The sequence below is a fragment of the Dendropsophus ebraccatus genome, chromosome 7 (assembly GCF_027789765.1).
Source record: "Dendropsophus ebraccatus isolate aDenEbr1 chromosome 7, aDenEbr1.pat, whole genome shotgun sequence".
In the NCBI taxonomy this organism is placed as follows: domain Eukaryota; kingdom Metazoa; phylum Chordata; class Amphibia; order Anura; family Hylidae; genus Dendropsophus; species Dendropsophus ebraccatus.
The window spans coordinates 102,723,221-102,742,261 of record NC_091460.1 but is presented as its reverse complement, the minus strand read 5'-3'; the positions used below and the strand labels follow the sequence as shown (position 1 = coordinate 102,742,261).

Here is a 19,041-nt window from a genome sequence, read left to right as displayed (position 1 = left end):
GGGCGGGGGGCAATATGGGGTCACCTGTCTGGGGGGGTAGGGAGCAGGATAGAATGACGTGTCTGGGGAGCAAGGGGCGGGATGGGATGATGTGTCTGGGGGGCAGGGGGCGGGATGGGATGACGTGTCTGGGGAGAAGGGGGCAGGATGGGGTCACCTGTCTGGGTGGCAGAGGGCGGGATGGGATGACGTGTCTGGGGGGCAGCCTGAGGTGTCCTCCTTGGATGCCTAGGTGGAAAGTCATCATCACATTATTTGAAGTAATGTAATGTGTAATGTGGGGTAGTGTAGTGTTTTATACGTGTTTTTAACTGTAAGGGGGGGGGGACCTACGCCAAAAAAGGAGTTGCTAATAAATGCCGCACTTATGTGGTACTTATCAGCAGACAGACGGTGGCTGATACACTAATCAGCAAAGTAATAATATTTATTTTTACTTAGATCGCCGCCATTGGCCGGCCGGGCTTAGCTGGTCAATAGCGGCGATCGGGAGGGTGGCACCGTGGCCCCCTTCACCATACACACTGATGGTGATTGGTGCTGTCTCGACAGCACCAATCACCATTGATTTCCGGGGCCCCGGGTCACCGATGACCCGGGAACCGGAAAATCGATGTAGTTGGCTGATTTGAATAAATCGGCCAATTACATCAATTGTCGGCACGGGGGGTGTAATCCTCCCCCCGTGCCGACAAGCTACGATGGTCTGCTGTGTATCACAGCAGCCATCGTTACCGGATCGCCGCGTGTTTACACACAGCGATCCGGTAAACTTCGGGCGTAAGTGTATACGCCCGCTTGCGTTAAGTACCACGCTGCGGGGGCGTACACTTACGCCCGATGTCGTTAAGGGGTTAAAAACGCCATTGCTGTGCGTATGCCATTTTTTTCTTCTATTTTTGTCACCTTTTATGGTCCAGCAGCTAGGTCATACGATGGCAGAGGGAAAAAAAAGTTCAGCACATAAAAACGTCTAAACAGAAAAAAGGCCATTCACACATAAAGTCCAAAATGCCAGAAAAAAAGCAAATGCATGGAAAAAATGACATGTGCCGCAAAGTGTGTGTGGGAGCACCCTTATCTTTTTATTAACTTTTAAGCATTGAATTTCACTCCAGAAAACCCCACTCAAAATGAAACTTCTCTCTGTTTATGTTTTTATTTTTTTATATTAGAAGAAAGTTGCGATAAAGAGCAATGCAAAAATATTTTTCCTTTAGAATAATGTTTGTTTAGTAAACACAGTCTCCCATACCTCTGAGCCTTCACGCTGCCGTCTTCACTCCATCCTCTAATATTCCTTTATCTGACTGCCCTCATGTGGTACAGCTATGATACTGCATTATTAACTATGTAAGTTTTTCATGTTATAGGGCGGAGGAAGCTCCTTTCGTATTTTGGAGCAAGAAATCGACACTGTTAGTGAAATTAAACAACGCTTTCCAGAGTTCAAATCAGTTCCTATATACAATGATGAGGCTGACCCTCTAGTAGGTTGGTCTACACCCCAGTCTTGGAGAGGTGATGTTACATATGCAGCCATGGTAATAAAGGTATGAAAATGGATGTAATCTAATCATTATTATTACAGGATTAATAGAAGTAGTCGCACTCTTCTAAGACCCCTTAAATAACAATCCCTCATCCGAAATGCTGCCATTAAAACTTTAACATGTGGGGAAGGGGTTTTAATGTGTGCAGGGCTGCTTCAGTGTGATCAGTCCCACACACATTAATGTCCCAGGAGTCGGGGATCCGAGATTATACAGCTGCCTGCCATAAACGCCTAAACGCAGTAATATATAGATACTGCGGCATTTAAGGCTGTCAGTGACTGATCGGGGCCCGCATAACTGTAATATGACAGTTTCCCTGCCAGACTCTGAAAGAATACTTACCTCACCTCAGGCAGACTCTATGTGCAGAGCGCTGATAATACTGATCAATGCTATGCATAGCGTTGATCAGTATAGGCAATCTAATGATTGCATGTATAAGTTACCTAGGAGTACTTAAGAAGTGTCAAAAAAATAATAAAAGTTTTAAAAAATATTACAAACTCCTCCCCCAATAAATATTTAAATCACCCCATTATGCAAATTAAGGCTGGGTTCAAACTACATATATTTCAGTCAGTATTGTGGTCCTCATATTGCAACCAAAACCAGGAGTGGATTAAAAACACAGAAAGGCTCTGTTCATACAATGTTAAAATTGAGTGGAAGGCTGCCATTTAATGGCAAATATGTGCTGTTATTTTAAAACAACGGCTGTTATATTGAAATAATGGCAGTTATTTACCGTTATATGGCGGCCATCCACTCAATTTCAACATTGTGTGAACAGAGCCTTTCTGTGTTTTTAATCCACTCCTGGTTTTGGTTGCAATATAAGGGGCAACAATACTGACTGAAATATACGTAGTGTGAACGCAGCCTAAAATATGTAAAAATATATATATTTTGGGTATTGTAGCATATGGAATTGTCCAATATATAACAATATTGTTCCCGCATGGTGAAGAGCCTAAGCAAAAAAAAACAGGATTGCTTATTTTTAACCCCTTCAAGACAGAGCCCTTTGATGCACAAAAGTCTGGGTCAAATTAATGCAATGTTCCTCCCCGCCTTCTAAGAGCCATAGCGCTTTTATCTTTCCACCTACGGGGCTGGTTGAGGTGTCATTTTTTGCGCCATGATCTCTAGCTTTTATTAATGTCATTTTGGTGTAACAAAAATTTTTTGCTTTTATTGGGGGGGGGGGGGGGTTATAGGTTTTTTTTTTTTATACTTTTAAAAACTTTTTTTTAATACACTATTACACTTATTATCACTGTAAAACATGAAATTATTAGATTGCATGTACTGATATATGCTATGCCATAGCATAGCATAGATCAGTGTTATCGGGGATCCATGCATAGAGCCTGCCTAAGAGCAGACTCTATGCATTGATGGCCAATCTGACAGGATGGAGGTAAGAGGCTTACCCCCGCCCGTCGATATATGCGATTAGGACCCCTGCAGCATGGCTGCGGGGGTCTCAATCACTCAGTGACAGATACTTGTTCTGTCTCTGAGTATCTTAAATGCCTGGATCGCTATAGATGGCGGTGTTTAACCCCTAGACGACCCAGGGCGTATAGTTACGCCATGGAAGTCTGTCCCCAGACGACCTAGGGCGTAACTGTACGCCCTGGGTGTTACTCCCGCTATGAAGCGTGCTCCGGAGCGGAGCGCGCTTCATAGCAGGTGGGGGCCGGCTGCAATCAGCAGCCGGACCTCACCGGTAATGACACGCTGCAGCGATCGCGCTGCCCCGTGTCATCAACTCCTTAACTCCTTTAACTCCTTAAACGACCGCGGCGTTTAAGTGTAAGTGACAGGGGGAGTCCCCTGCCACTTACCGATCGGTAAAACGGACTGCCGGAGGTCTCTCACCTGCCTCCGTGCGGTCCGATCGGCGATCTGCTACACTGAGCCTGCACAGGCAGGCTCAATGAGCAGATCGCCGATAACACTGATCAATGCTATGCCTATGGCATAGCATTCATCAGTGTAGAAATCAAACTAATGTATGTAAAAGTCCCCCAAAGGGACTTCAAATGTGTAAAAAAAAAAAAGTTAAAAACACCAATACACTACCCCAAAAACCCTCCCCCAATAAAAGTTGAAATCACCCCCCTTTCCCATTATATAAATAAAACATATAAAAATAAATAAACAAATAAACATATAATATACCGTAGCGTGCGTAATTGTCCGATCTATTAAAATATAACAAGCGTCATTGCGAACGGTAAACGGCGTACACGAAAAGAGGGAAAAAAGTGCGTGGATTACCGATTTTATGTTACATTATATATAAAAAAAAAATAGTAAAAAGTGATCAAACGTCCGATCTTCACAAATATGGTATTAATAAAAACTAGAGATCATGGCGGAAAAAATGACACCCCATACAGCCCCGTAGGTGAAAAAATAAAACCGTTATAAGCGTCACAATAGTCCCATTTTATTTATAATTAATTGCCAAAAAAAAGGATTTCATTTAAAAAAATTTATAACATTAGAGAATCTGTGTAAACCTGCATATGGTTGTGTTCGGACTGACCTATAGAATAATAGTATCATGTCGCTTTTACCATATAGTGCATTACGTAGACACAGGAACCCCCCAAACGTTACCATATTGCATTCTTTTTTGCAATTTCACCAATTTATATCTTCATAAATAATATATTTGGAATTCCATCATACATGTTATGGTAAAATGAAAGACGCCATTACAAAGTACAACTATTCCTGTAACAAACAAGCCATTACATGGCCTGTAGATAAAAAACTGAGAGTGCTGGAGCTCTTAGAAGGGGAGGAGGGAAAAACGGAAACACTAAGATCAAAATTTGCGCGGTCCACTGGGTCATTTTGGGCCTGGTCCTCAAAGGGTTAAGGAGATAATGAGACGCAGCTGCGGGATTGCAGCTGCCTCTCATTACCCTCAGCTCCCGGGACACTGATGTGTGTGGGACCGCACACACCAAACCCCTTCACAGTCAGGAACGTGCATATACGTTCCTGCTGCACTTGGTATGTGCAGCAGGAACATATATCTACGTATTACTGATGGGAAGGGGTTAAAAACTTTTATGAGAAAAATATAATAAAAGGCAATTAATAAGATACCAATAAAAACTATAGATCATGGTACAAATGAGCCCTCAACCAGGTGGAAAAATAAAAGCATTATGGCTCTTATAAGGCTAGGAGGAAAATTGCTTTATTGTGACCTGGACAGCCGGACATCAATGACCTTTGGCCATGAAGGGGTTAATGAGCTGTTAGTATTAAGGAAATATGTTTTAAGGAGACTGGAGCTGTCAGTGTCTGTCAGGCTTTATTCAGGCTGTTATCACTACAGTTGGTGACATATTTACTAAATTTTTTACAAAAATGTATAAAAATCATAAAAATGTGGCAAAACCAGACTGACAAATGGCACACGTGACGTCAAAATGCCTGGGTTTGTTATGAATCTGGTGTGAACTGTAGGGAAAGAGTTTATCTCGGGCCGCTGCTATAGTATTTTCATGATCTGATTAGCAGGGAGGTAAGCCTACTAAAGGATTTACAGGAGAGTTTTACATCAGTTCATAGAATCCAGCAATACAATGTTGCCATATGGAAATACAATCTATGCATGTATGTTGCCATATGCACAGTTCTCAAGCCACTCATTTGGAAAGCATTTACTATACTTGCACCCATTTCAAAGAGATTGACCTTTACTCTAACCCCACAGCTAACTTTGACCTTTTTATATATCTATTTTTGCTCTTTTTAGTTTGCACCCTGCAAAAAATAAATACATAATTTTAATAAAAAGCACATATTTGCACTAAACCTGGTGTTAGAGCAAGTTAATGTGAATAGGATTAAGATGAAGCTGCTCTTGGGGCACAATTTAACTTTGAAATGGTTATAAGAATGCATTTGACTGAATTTATACACATATAAATTCTTTTTATATTGTGTAATGCCACCTTATATGTATTTTGAATTATGGGTCATAGAAAAGTTAAAGGGTAATAATTCTAGAAACTGGTTCCTTCTACTTCTTCTGACACAGTAAAATCTGTGCTTCTAGCAGTTTAACCCCTACGCTATTTAGGCACATTGGTTCACTGATGCTGGGCTACTGTCCCCAGTGCACTGATCTGCCCCCAGCCAACCTGCTCTGCTAATATTCATCAGAAGAGGCCGGCGGATCAGTTCATCAGGGGCCGTAGACCCGCCCCCAGTGCACTAAAATTCCTAATTAGCATATGGATTAAACCGCTTATAGCATGGAAATGGCACTAAAGATGAAGGTAAGAAACATAACTTTATCCTCATCATCCCATACATAATATGAACTTATCAGCAGGTTAAGATTCTTCTAGATCCTGCTGTTTCCCTTTAAAATTGTAATGCAGAAATGTGCTGGAATCTAATGGAGCTTGTAGGACTTGTTATATAAACTATAATAGGAGTTATAATATTATACTTTTATGAGTACAATGACCTTGATGGGTTTTAATAATTCATATACTTTCATGTTTTGTTTTAATTTATTTTTTCTTTTCTTTTCTTTTTTTTTTACTTTCATTGTAATCTTTGTCTCTAGGTAATAGATCAGCACCTGGATTTCCTGCATTCAGATGGGGAGTCCAGCATGAATTACACTTTGCTAAGTAACGATAATGCTTTCATGAACTATTACCCTCACTACTTTACTCAGAGGACACTGACTGCAAGATTCCAGATGAACAACACTAAGCCCCCACATGTCCAGATGGTGAGAAAACCAGTGTTAACTGTAATGGGCTTGCTGGCTTTACTAGGTATGTTTGTGGTCAACTCCTATTAGTTTTGTTTTATTAGCCTTACAAGCATATCCGAACACTTAGATAAAGTGAGAAATAGGAAACCCTCTTCAGCATATCAGAAGAGTCAGATGCCACTTATTGAATGTTTTCAGCATGGTCAGGAATTGTATCCCATTGTTAGTAAAAAAAAAAAAGTTAATAGGAAAATTCACTGGGATAATTAGAGAGTACAAGCTTAAAGGGGTACTCTGGCCAAGCTTTCTTTGTAATTAGCTGTGCAGATCTAGCACCGCCATTCTGTGCCTTGACGTCAGCTGTAGTAGACATCTCTTGTTCCAGGCTGTGCCGCTGTCCTCATTAGACAGAGGCTTGCACTGCAGCTGACGTCACGGCACAGAATGGCGGCACTGGAACGCAGCTGTTCCATGACATCACACTTCAGGTGGCAGGACTTACTGCAAAGTAAGTTTGGCCAGAGTACCCCTTTAAATAGCTTTAACATTACTGGAGTAATATCAAGTCAGTTATTGCATGCAAAGACAAAGCGACGAATTGTGAGTTGCAGATAGATAACATAGAGATATTGTTTCTGGTCTTTCCCCAACAAACCTTTGACTGTGTCCCCTTGTTCTTGAGTTCAATTTCTTATTAAAAACACTTCCCTCCCGAACCTTATTTAGTCCTTGAAAATATTTAAAGGTTTCGATCATGTCCCTCCTTTCCCTTCTTTCCTCCAGACTATACAATTCAAAACCTTAAAGTGTACCTTCAAAATCTAAATCAACAGTAGATGTGAAATAAAGCAAGTTGGTAATATACATTCGTTATTTTCTTTGTTGTTATCATGCTGTAAAACAAAGCTGAACTTACCAGAAAGACAGGTCCAGTCTCCTGAAGGCAGATTTTTAGACTTGTGCTGGTTGAAAAAACAGACTAAACACAGGGATTCCGGACAGAACAGGGAGTCACGTCTCACTGTGTCCATTAATCACATGACTGCCTTCTTTGTGACCAATCAGATGGACCACTCTTTGAGGAAAAAAAGCGTCAGAAAACACAAGGTGCCGTGTTCTCCAAGATAACGGAAAAAAAAAAATTAATGTAAATTGCAAACATGCTTTATATCACATCTACTTTTGGTTTAGATTTTGAAAGTTATAACAACAGGTACACTTCAAGTCTTTCCTGATATGTTTTAGGCCTCACACCCACCATTTTTGTAGCCTGTCTTTGGACCCATCCTGTTTTATCAATATCTTTATGCAGGTGAGGGCTTCAGTACTGGACACAGTATTCCAGATGTGATGTCACTAGAACTTTATACAGCTGGATCACAATCTCCCTCTTCCTACTGGTTATATCTCTAGCTATACAGCCCAGCATACTATTAGCTTTCCCTTCTGCTTGGTTATCCTGGTGACTCATTTTAAGGTTGTCAGAAATCACTACCCCTAAATCCTTCTCTTCTGAAGTCTTTGCCAACACAGAACTACCGATATGATACTCAGAGGATTTCTCCTCCTCAAGTGCATTATTTTACATTTGGAAACATTTAACAGCAGTTTCCATTGTTTTGACCACATATCTAGGTAAAGCTAAATCAGCTGCATAGTGACATCAAAGTGGTCTTCAGCATGTAGCTACTTCCATTTACTATGCCAGTTAGGTAAAATGAATGGGTGCATTATTCCAACATTGTTATATCCTTGTGTGCAATAACTGTGCTGTTACTTTACTTTGGTCATGACCCCATGGTGTGATGTAATTTATGTTTTTTCCTTGTACCGAGTTCTCCTGACCTTCCCCTTTCCATGCTGGCAGCATAGCAGAAATTTCTATTCTACATTCATGTTACCCGTGTGAAGGGAATAGGACATATGTGTACAATTTTTTATATGTCACCTATCTAGCACCATTGTTGTTTCATTGGGGTAAAAAGAACTGACAGACTTCAAGTACCATGTATCTAAACATAAGTAGTAAATGAATGTTTTATGTTTTTCAGGAGAAGCAGAGATCTCCACTTACATGCTCAGGGACATGCATACATCCAGCAATGATAGTACTGTGGGTGTCATAGCAAGCGTGCATGAACCGAAGGATGGAGATCAGGCTGATAGCTGGCAGTCAACCATACTCCTCTATGCTTCGGATGACAACAGAACATCAACTGACATCAATTTCTTAACATTAAATCTAACACATTTCCCAAAGTCAAAAGGTGAACAGCAGCGTTAAAGTGTCGCTGTCATTATAACTTTCAAAATCGAAATCAACAGTAGATGTGATATAAAGCAAGTTTGCAATATACATTTATTATTTGGACCTGTGCTGGTTGCAGAAAAAAGAGACTAAACACATGAAGTCTGACCTGTACAGAAAGTCACAGCTCAAAGTGTCCTTCAATCACATGGCTGCCTTCTCTGTGAGTGCTCAGATGGCCTGGGAAACACTGGACTTCCTGTGTTTAGACTCTTATAAAAAATATATATATATCTAAACACAGGAAGTGCCATGTTTTCTATGTTAACTAAAAAAAAATAATGAATGTAAATTGCAAACTTGCTTTATATCACATCTACTGTTGATTTAGATTTTGAAAGTTATAACGACAGATACATTTTAAAGCATTGGAAGAATAATTACAAATAATATACACTGGGGTGATATTAGGACCTAAGTCTATAATACAATAGGGCTCTGATATATACTGGGGCTCTGAGTCTATAATATGCAGTGGCCTTGTACTAAGGTCAGATTCTGGGGTCTATATTATAATGGGGGGCTTATTGTAGGATCAGTATTATGCTGAGGACCTGAATCTGGGGTCTGTATTATGCTGGGGGCCTGATACAGGGGTCTTTTTCTAGGGTCTGTATGATGCTCCAGGCCTGATACTGTGGTGTGCATTATCCTGGGCATATGATACTGGGGTCAGATTATAGGGTCTCTAATATGCTGGGGGCCTGATACTGGGGTCTTATTGAGAGGTTTGTATTATTCTGGGGGCCTGATACTGGGGTCTGTATTATGCCAGGAGCCTGTTACTGTGCGATGGCGAACCTTGTAGCCTGTAAAACGACTATCACTTACTAACTCAAATTATTACCCCAGTTCCCACCACCACAGGCATACTGAGAAGATCAGGGTAACAGCTGACCCAGAGCAGCAAAAAATGGCTTTCTGCGTCTGAGGCGGTAGCAGACTGTCTTTTACCTGGCTGGTTATGAAACACAGAGGGGTTCTACATGCTTTTTTTTAAATTATGGTTTAGTACCAGGATGGGAAGGGCCATTTGTTTTGGCCCCTTCCTGCCTAATTATATGCGCCTGCTACAACCATTTTTTAACGTTCCGAGTCCAACTGCTGTTCCCAGTACTCCTGTGGCAGTGCGTACTTCGGTAATAATTCAGGGGTTAGTGATAGCCATTTTACAAGCCAATACTAATTCCCAGTTTAGCAAGTCTACCGTTTTCAGGTGTATGTACAAAAGCATATATACCTGAAAGGAGCGATCTATAGCGAGCTTGGCAGCAGGGAGGGCTCTCCATGCCACCTCTGGCACATGTGCCACAGGTTCGCCATCACAGTTCTAAGGCCTGAATTACGTTGGGGACCTTATATTGGGGCCTTATTCTACGGTCTTTATAATGCTGGGAAATCCATAATCCCTTGCGCCTGACCAATCAGCTGCAAACCCCATTGTGATGTCAGCAACCACCCTCCTCCCTCTATATAAGGTGATTTGCTTCCTGGAGGCGGCCAGTCGGCTGTGTATAGTGGAGAGTAAGTATTATAACAAGTCACTGGGTGATGGGCGAGCGTTATAGGAAGTCACAGTGAACATAGTGTCCATCTTAATAACTCACTGGGTGCTCATTTATCAATGCCCACTTCTGTCCTGGGAGAAAATGGATATTACATGGTTTCCTGTGTGTGGAGAGGCATGTAACAATACACGTTACTCTGCACCTGCCCTATTTGATTGAGTGCAATGTAATGATATAGAGTATGTAGCGTGATGTGTACGTCTCGTGCTCCTCCATAGGACACCATGTAGGGATGGAGTAGCCACTTGTCTTGACACTAAGACAGAGGATCAGTGGAGGAAGACTGTCACTGTAAGAATGGGCCGTCAGTGAAGGCACCCACTGAATAAATACCTTACCATAAACATTACTGGAATTTTACAAAAAAGTGTGATGGCCAACCCCTTGAGAGTGCTGTTGAGTCATTTTCCTTTTTGCTAAAAGAAAAACAATTATTTTATTATTTGAATTGAAATGTTGTTGTTGTTTTTAGATCTCATGTATGTAACATACTACATGGATAACACATTAACAAATCCATTTTTGGAATGGCAAAAGGGAGGAAGTCCAGATTTCCCTTCTGTTGAAGAATTTAAGCACATACGTAATGCCGAGGTAAACCCACATGACGCCACATTTAATATGCGTTAGTGTAAATTAAGTCAACTAATTGTAGGTCTAAAGTTGGATTAGACAATCTGATCTGGCTCATATTTCGACTGCCTAGTCTAAGGGCCGTTTTATACTGTATGTCCCGATATCCTAAATAAGCAATCGCAGATCTGCTAGCTACAGCTCAATTATCGCACAGCAAGGGCTGTATATATATATATATATATATATATATATATATATATATATAGTTAGTGATGCCCATGCAGAAGGTGTAAAATAATAAAGATGTTCTATACTTACCTGTCAACGTTGCCCTGGTGTCCTTCAGTCTTGTCTGTGGGATTCTTCGGTCATTGCAGCTGCCACTCACACTTCTGGTCCTGTTTCTGAGATGACAGGCCACTCAGCCAATCAGTGGCCTAGAGGTGACACCGCCGCGGCCAGTGACTGGCTGAGCAGCCTGTCATTTCAGCCACAGGTTTGGAGGTGCTGGAGGTGGCACAAATTCTTGCACAAACTGGGTGGCCTTTCTTGAAGTTCCACTCACTTTAATGGAACTGAGTTGCAACATCTGCACCCTAACTAGAGACCAGAGTTGTGCTGTCTCTAGAAGAAAGTGGCCGTGTTTTTCTAATGCTAGATAACCTCTTTTATCTAAATAGTATCATGTGTAGAGATAGAAGAAACAAAGGAGAGCTGAAAAGGTGCCTGGACTGGCTAGTCCAATAGGTTGATGAATCTTAAAGTAATAGTAAATATAGTTTTCATAACATATTTTACCTATAAAGAGTCAGTGGCGTGTTCCATGAATTGCAAACAAAGGTAAAAGAAGGTATTTCATGGATGAGATTAGAACAATCGTCTTTAGTTTGTGTGCCGCCATGCTTACCTCTTGCCTTTGTGCTACTTCCATCCGAGGCTTGAACATACTGTACAATGTAGTAGTTTTATGAATTGTGGTTCTGTTACAGATAAAGAGGAAATAATTTTGTATACTTTAACCCCCTCCCCCCGCTGCACTGTAAATCAACGCCAATGCAGTCTATGCTCGAGGCTGCAGCGACGATAATTTACGATGCTGGATAACACACGTGCAAGAGCTGTGCCTGTGTCATCCATGGTGGGTTCCGGCTATCATTGAGGACCCGCTGCAACTGTCAGCACCAGAGCCGTGCTCCGCTGACAGTTGACCCTATAGATACTGCGGTCAGTACGAGTGCAGCATCTATAGGGCTTCAGACAAAAAATTCTTCCTCTACAGAAGGAGAATTCTCTGATAACCATCAGGGGCTCTGCGATGTGATCGCAGAGCCCCGATGGTAACCATGGAAACTGGAAACATTGGGCTTCTAGCTAGGGAGGCCAGCATGCTGCCGCGCGCTCCTTACTCTCCCCTCTCTCCCCTGCCGCTGTCAAAGGCTTCTAACAGCGGGAGGGGATAGAGGAGAAGGGGTTCCAAGGTTGTGGAAGGGTTACTATGTTACGTGGATTATTACATATGCTACAGATTTAATTCAAATTTGTTTTTATGTTCCCTGAAATCTTTTTTAAGGATCCAATCATGGAGGGCCCTTTTCTGTTCCCTAAAGATGGTGATATGGTTCGGAAGGTTGAGCTTCCAGTTCCTTCAGTGCTTCTTGTTCATATATGTGAACAGCCCCATTCTCCTCCTGGAAAGGTGAGTCATAGGGGGACATTTATCAAACATGGTGTAAAGTGAAACTGGCTCAGTTGCCCCTAGCAACCAATCAGATTCCACCTTTCATTTTCCAAAGAGTCTGTGAGGAATGAAAAGTGGAATCTGATTGGTTGCTAGGGGCAACTGAGCCAGTTTCACTTTACACCATGTTTAATAAATTTCCCCCATAGTTTTTACCTCCCAAATATAGGTTTGTGTTTTTAATGTAGAACCTTTGGTTTGTTGTTCTTCTGTATTTACACCATACTGCTGTGTACTGTTATATTCACATACTATGTGTCCTCCTATTGAACATGGACAGGAAAAGCTGATAAATAATATTCTGTATATGAACTACTGATTTCTTTTTTTTTCTTCTAATCTTCTTAGGTCTCTCGGCTTGATCTTATTACCCTTTTTGAAGGACAAGTAGCACTGACCTGGAGTGATGAATATGTGGGGACACGGTGTGTGCATGCTTTTTTAAAGTTAGGAAAAAAAATGTATAATATGGTACCATGTTAGCCAGAAAAATCCATATGGTTGTAAATACTTGCGAACAAAGTATTTTAGGAGTGATACCTTTATTGGCCAAAAAAAAAAAAAAATTGTTAGAATGGACAATTCTAACACTTTTTACCACCATAGTATTTACCACCTTATGCATGTTTTTTTTTTTAATATTTTGTATTCTTTTATATTCATGTACATAAAAAGACAATGAGTTATAATGCTTTATATTTATTATACTCCTGATTCTTACACAGATGTTTGAAGACGTATGAAGTGGAGTTTTCTCCTGATGGCATTAGCTATTGCAGAATAAACCCAAGGAATATATTTTTTACTTTATTTACTTACAGTCCCGGTATGTCTTTATGTGTTGTTTAGAGCTCTTTATAATGTTATCAGAGATCCTTGTAGTAAGTTACTAATCTGATAACCTCTCTGTCTTCAGGCCGCCCCCGCCTCCTCCGAGACAGCCGACTCATCATCAGCTGCACTGGATTTCAATGTGAGACCACTGTCAGTCATAAGCTGGGGTCGGCCTGAAGACAGAGCGGTGGCCGGAGAGTGGAGAGGGCGCAGACAGTGTCACAGGCCTGCCTCTGTGACACTAAGGGTACTATTACACGGGCCGATGGGGGCCCGATTATACCTGTAAACAAGCAGCGATCTGCTAGATCGTCGCTTGTTTACTGGACCTATTACACGGCCCGATAATCGTTTAACAAGGGCTGCAAGGACATTGTTACCAATGTCCTTGCAGCCCTTGTTTAAACTACATACATTACCTATCCACGATCCAGGGCTGCTCCTGCAGTCCCGCACGCTCTAGCTTCAGAGTGGCCTGTCAGCTGACAGACCGATCAGGTAATCACAGGCCGTGACTGCCGCGGCCTGTGATTGGCCGGGCGGGCTGTCAGCTGACAGGCCGCTCTGAAGCTAGAGCGAGTGGAACCCGGGGAGAAGACTGCAGGAGCAGCCCTGGAACGTGGATAGGTAATGTATATCGTCAGTCGCTGGCCGCGCACCGCTATTACACGTAGCGGTGCGCGGTCGGCGCCCGACGAAAATAGGTCAGAACCTATATCAACGATCAGCCGATGATTGTTGTCATCGGCTGATCATTGTATTTATTACATGGAGCGATAATCGCCCGAATCGGGCCAATTCGACCGATTATCGTTCCGTGTAATAGTACCCTAAGAGCCAGAAATAAATATCATTCTTTCCAAAAATCAGCAAAGGTACCTATAGAATGCCAGCCAAGTAGGTAACTAGAAATTGGCAGCATTAATATATGCATATCCCTGCTGGCAGTTTCCTTTTAAACTAATGTACAGAGCCTATAGAAACTTGTTACCAATATCATGACAACTAATGTGTGGAAATAATTGATGAACACAACAATCTCTTCTCAATAGCTGATTACAGAAAATACATACTGCGCCTATCAGTATAGCATAATATATAGAGACCTTTGGTATAGTGATCCTACAGTGACAAAACAATGTGACTAACTTCTTTTTCTTTCTTCTTTTCAGAAAGTGGCGATGTGTACGGGTTCTATAGAGTGCGTGCTGTTAATTATTGGGATATTTCAGGACTTTATAGCGCTCCAGAAGAGTATACAGAAAAGACTCTAGAGACTTAGCAACTGAATGTATATTTACTGCTAAAAAAGTTATAAAGATTTGTAATTTCCAGTACTTCCAGTACTTATCAGCTGCAGTATGTCCTGCAGGAAGTTGTGTATTCTTTCTAGCCAGACACAGTGCTCTCTGCTGCCACCTCTTTCCGTGTCAGAAACTGTCCAGAGCAGTAGCAAATACCCATAGAAAACCAATTGTTTTGAAAGGGAAAAAAATTAGATTTACTCCATTAAATGGTATTTTAGGGATCGTGGATAACCAGGGATGGTTATGGGTCACTTTAAGTGGTACAATTAGGCTTGATGGTTCCTGGTCACAAGCAGTATTAAGGAGACAAGGTCATATGAAGACTTATTTCTTTTCTGGAGCAAATTGTACTTTTTAAAGACACCATTTTGGGGTTCATATAACTTTCTTGCTAAATTTTATATTTTTTAAGGGGGAGGGGATAAATACAAGTTTTGTATATTGGGGGGTTTGTACATTATATACTTTAACATAATTTTATTCAACTAGTCCTTGTGTTTACAGCAATACCAATATATTTTTTTATGTTTTACTACTTTGACACAACAGAAACACTTTTTATCTAATAAAATAATTAAGTAGAAAGCTGTTTCCACATTCCAAGACCCTTTACTCATTTTTGTTGTACAAACAGTAAAATTTAAAAGAACTAAAACATTTTGTATTGCTGCAATTATACAGAACTGCAGAATAAAATTTACACTTCATGATGTAATAAAAAAAACAAACAAAAATTCAAAATTGCTGTTTTCTTACCATTTTCCATCCCAAAAAGTTGTCATATCCTGAAGACAAGAATAGACTGCATCCATACGGCCATACGGGGTTATATAAATTGTACCTATAGTGTACAGAGCATCTTAGAAATTTGCATTTCATGGACCAGAATGAGAGAATTACTATTAAAATTAAGGGATATAGCAAACTAACATAACAAACTCCAGCAGAACTTACGTTATGACCCGGCTAATGGGCCGCTCAGCCAGTGACTAGGGGGCTGCCATCAGCTGAGGCGACCATCTTCCCCCAAGTCGTAATGTCATCAGAACTCGGGGGAAAATGCCTTCCGGTGGGGGTCCTGGGGCTAGTCACGTGACGCATTGTGGGCACAGGGAGAAGTAAGTAACGCTTGCTTGCTATTTTTTTTCCCCACATTTTGGAAATGGCCAATGACTTCTCCTTTTACAGTCCTGGTAGGTTACATAACAGTCCTGCTATATGCTTATTAAATAGTATTTACTGACACAGAACATCAACAAAACATTATTTTAAACAGTCCAAAAGATTCTAAAACAACATTTTATTAAGACTTGAAAAATAACAATGTAAAGTCAATGCAACAAGTTTACAAAATTATAGTTTGATCTAGCGGTGAACAATATGAGCTGATATCTTGAAACTTATGAAAAACATGCATGACGACCTGGAACGCTGTTACACTTGTTACATTACACAGTTAAACAGTTCCTAACATGAGAACATTAAAAACATATAATTGCACCGAGAAATAATAATAATAAAAAAAAGTTGTGCATTTCTTAAAGCTGTGTTCACTCAGGATGTGCCAGTTCCATATTCATATGGAAAATGATCTTGGAGAAATGATATTTTAGCAAGCTCCTGTAGAAAAAAAAAACAAAGTAGAAATTTTAATTTACATTAACAATCGGGAAGTTCAGACGGTCATCAGTTCTCTCCTATTTAATGAACTTAGTGGAGTGAACAAATTATGCCTATATCTTTAGCTGCATCTTTCTTGATATATAGTCCAAGTAAAAAGTGAGCTAGTGGCACCAAACCAGTCCTCTGAAATACACACCTATGCACTTATTGGCGGTAAGTATATAAATAGAACCTATGGGACATAGTGTGTCTCTGACTTGGCCTGAGGAAGTTCAATTGTGTCCAAGAAACAATTTGAGACGTGCACCTGTTTGTCCTCCCTTTATATATTAATTTATAGGGGCATTGTTCACTCTAGTTTCTCTCACGTGGCCTTTGTAATAAGCCATATATAAGCCATGTATATAGAACTCCAGGCTTCTATTCAAACTTTTCATATGTCGCTGCCCATGGTGAGACTAACAATTCATTCCATACTTGTTATTATCTATTCAGTCTCCGACTCCAGTTCTGAGCTACTGTTTCTGCTGAACACACAAAAATCTGTGTGTGAGCTTTTCTCTCCGTCTCACCCTCCTCTCCCTCCCTTCCAGGACAGCTGATGTAAACAATTCCCTATCTGCAAAGTTGTAGCAACTTTGTACTGCAGGAGGGATCATCACAGTTCACCAGCAACTTGACCTCAGATTAACCCTCCCAGCATTACAAAGCAACAAAGTTGCAGATAAATACTGCCAGGGACTGGAGGAGATGGAGACAAAAGCTCACATAGTTTTTTTTTGTGTCTTTAGCAGAAAGCAGCCGCTTAAAACTGGGTAAAGGAGACGGAATAGATAATAACAAGTATGGAATGAATTGCTAGTCTCATCATGGGAAGCAACATATGAAAAGTTATGTTTGAGTGGTATACCCCTTTAATTTTACATGACATGTTAAGTAATGTACATAAAAGTATACTTGTCAGTTAAGAACAATCTGTATCTATAAAACATATGTTAAAATAAGACTATCACTATAATACTCTGATATATTAATACTGTCATACCAAGTGGAAGTACACCCACTAAATGTTCCCCAACTTGCAACAGGCTGCAATGAATAAACCCCTCCCTAGTTCTTAAAGGGGTCATCAGGTTAAGTAAAATAAATGTTCCATAATCACCCCCTCCTGGAGACTAACAATCTGCTCAATACCTACCTTATCTGTCTCTTCCCCCCTCCCTTCGGGGATGCTCATGTAAACAACGGCCCTAACCATCTGTCTCTGCATTCTATGATGCTGGCAACCTCTCTATGAGGAGGGGAACAATCAACATGACAGAGTGCAGAGACAGCTGGCCAGAGACGCTGGTCACGTGAGGGTCCCCAAAGGGAGGGGGCAAGAGGGAGTTTGTAGTTGGACTAAAGGCCCTATTCCACCAACAGATCTGACGACAGATTATCTGCCAAAGATTTGAAGCCAAACCCAGGAACAGACTATTATAAGAGATTAGGTCATAAAGGAAAGACTGGATTTCTCCTCTTTTCAAATCCACTCCTGGGTTTGGCTTCAAATCTTTGGCAGATAATCTTTCGTCAGATCTGTTGGTGGAATAGGGCCTTAAGTCGAATGTTCAGAGCCGATTTTCTGTGTCTCTAGCAGAAGGGAGCAGACTCAGAATTCAGGGAAGGAGACAGATAAGGTAAATAAGTATTGAGCAGATTGTTCGTCTCCAGGAGGTGTGGGGGTTATTAAACATTAGAGATGAGCGAACCGGGTTTGGGTTCGAGTCCATCCGAACCCGAACGTTTGGCTTTTGATTAGCGGTGGCTGCTGAACTTGGATAAAGCTCTAAGGTTGTCTGGAAAACATGGATACAGCCAATGGGGAGTTTCTCCATGTGGTGGGGTGGTTGTCTTCGCCTTCCTGGATCGACACAGTAGGATTCTCCTAGGTTGAACCTGATGGACTCTTGTCTTCTTTCAACCTTGTTTACTATGTTATTATGTAATGACTATATCCATGTTTTCCACATAGCCTTAGGGCTTTATCCAACTTCAGCAGCCACCACTAATCAAACGCTGAACGTTCGGGTTCGGATGGACTTGAGCATGCTCGAGGTTCGCTCATCTCTATTAAACATGTATTTTACCTACCTGGATAACCCTTTTAAAGCATACCTTTCTTACACACTGGTGGCAGGATTGGCTGTTAATGCTGTTATTCGGCCCCAATTTTGGGCATAAATTGGTCCCATTCAAAGAGATTAATCCAAGCTATTTCATGCAGTATTGTACATCATAAAGTGACTTTACTTTTACTGGATTTTAAATACGTGTTAGCAAATATTTTCACTATAGTGTGTTAATAGCAGAAGAAAAGAGGTTCCATGGTTATAGTTGTGTATCTGCAGGGCACTGGATATAGATCAGACTAAGGAATTTTATAAAGGAGTACCTGCTAAATCTACACTATACATGAAGGTATGTCATTACTAGAGTGGAGAGAGTAGTAAAATACTCGAGTCCTCATTACTGGAGTTGAGCATTTTTCAATGCTCGAATGCTTGACTTAAAATCAATGGAAGACTCGTGTAAACACAGCGAACGATCAAGCTAGAGCAAGAAATCGTTCATCGTGATCTTTCAACATGTTCTCAAATCGCCGTTGGTCGTTTGCTGAAAATTCGCAGATCGCGTTGTCTAAACAGTCTTTTACATATTCACCCTATATGTGAGATGGGCTTAAGCAATCTTAAACGATCGCAATAAAGTTTTTCTCTAAAG

At 40.9% G+C, this 19,041-nt stretch overlaps 2 protein-coding genes across 5 annotated transcripts in view; one reads left to right on the top strand and one right to left on the bottom strand.

The window, feature by feature from the left end:
- IDUA (alpha-L-iduronidase) overlaps positions 1-14,682 on the top strand; it is a 95,577-nt gene extending 80,895 nt beyond the window's left edge. For all 4 annotated transcript variants that reach the window (XM_069978034.1, XM_069978035.1, XM_069978033.1 and 1 more), the window contains 8 exons: positions 1,374-1,553; positions 6,166-6,382; positions 8,373-8,588; positions 10,670-10,791; positions 12,344-12,469; positions 12,860-12,936; positions 13,237-13,337; positions 14,518-14,682. In XM_069978034.1, the coding sequence (XP_069834135.1) occupies positions 1,374-1,553; positions 6,166-6,382; positions 8,373-8,588; positions 10,670-10,791; positions 12,344-12,469; positions 12,860-12,936; positions 13,237-13,337; positions 14,518-14,627 (1,149 nt within the window). In that variant the 3' untranslated portion in view covers positions 14,628-14,682. The remainder of the gene's footprint in view (positions 1-1,373; positions 1,554-6,165; positions 6,383-8,372; positions 8,589-10,669; positions 10,792-12,343; positions 12,470-12,859; positions 12,937-13,236; positions 13,338-14,517) is intronic.
- Positions 14,683-16,015: 1,333 nt separating this feature from the next.
- Positions 16,016-19,041, bottom strand: part of LOC138797632 (purpurin-like) — a 62,712-nt gene continuing 59,686 nt past the window's right edge. Inside the window, exon 6 of the mRNA XM_069978040.1 lies at positions 16,016-16,272. Within this exon, the coding sequence (XP_069834141.1) occupies positions 16,262-16,272 (11 nt within the window). The 3' untranslated portion in view covers positions 16,016-16,261. The remainder of the gene's footprint in view (positions 16,273-19,041) is intronic.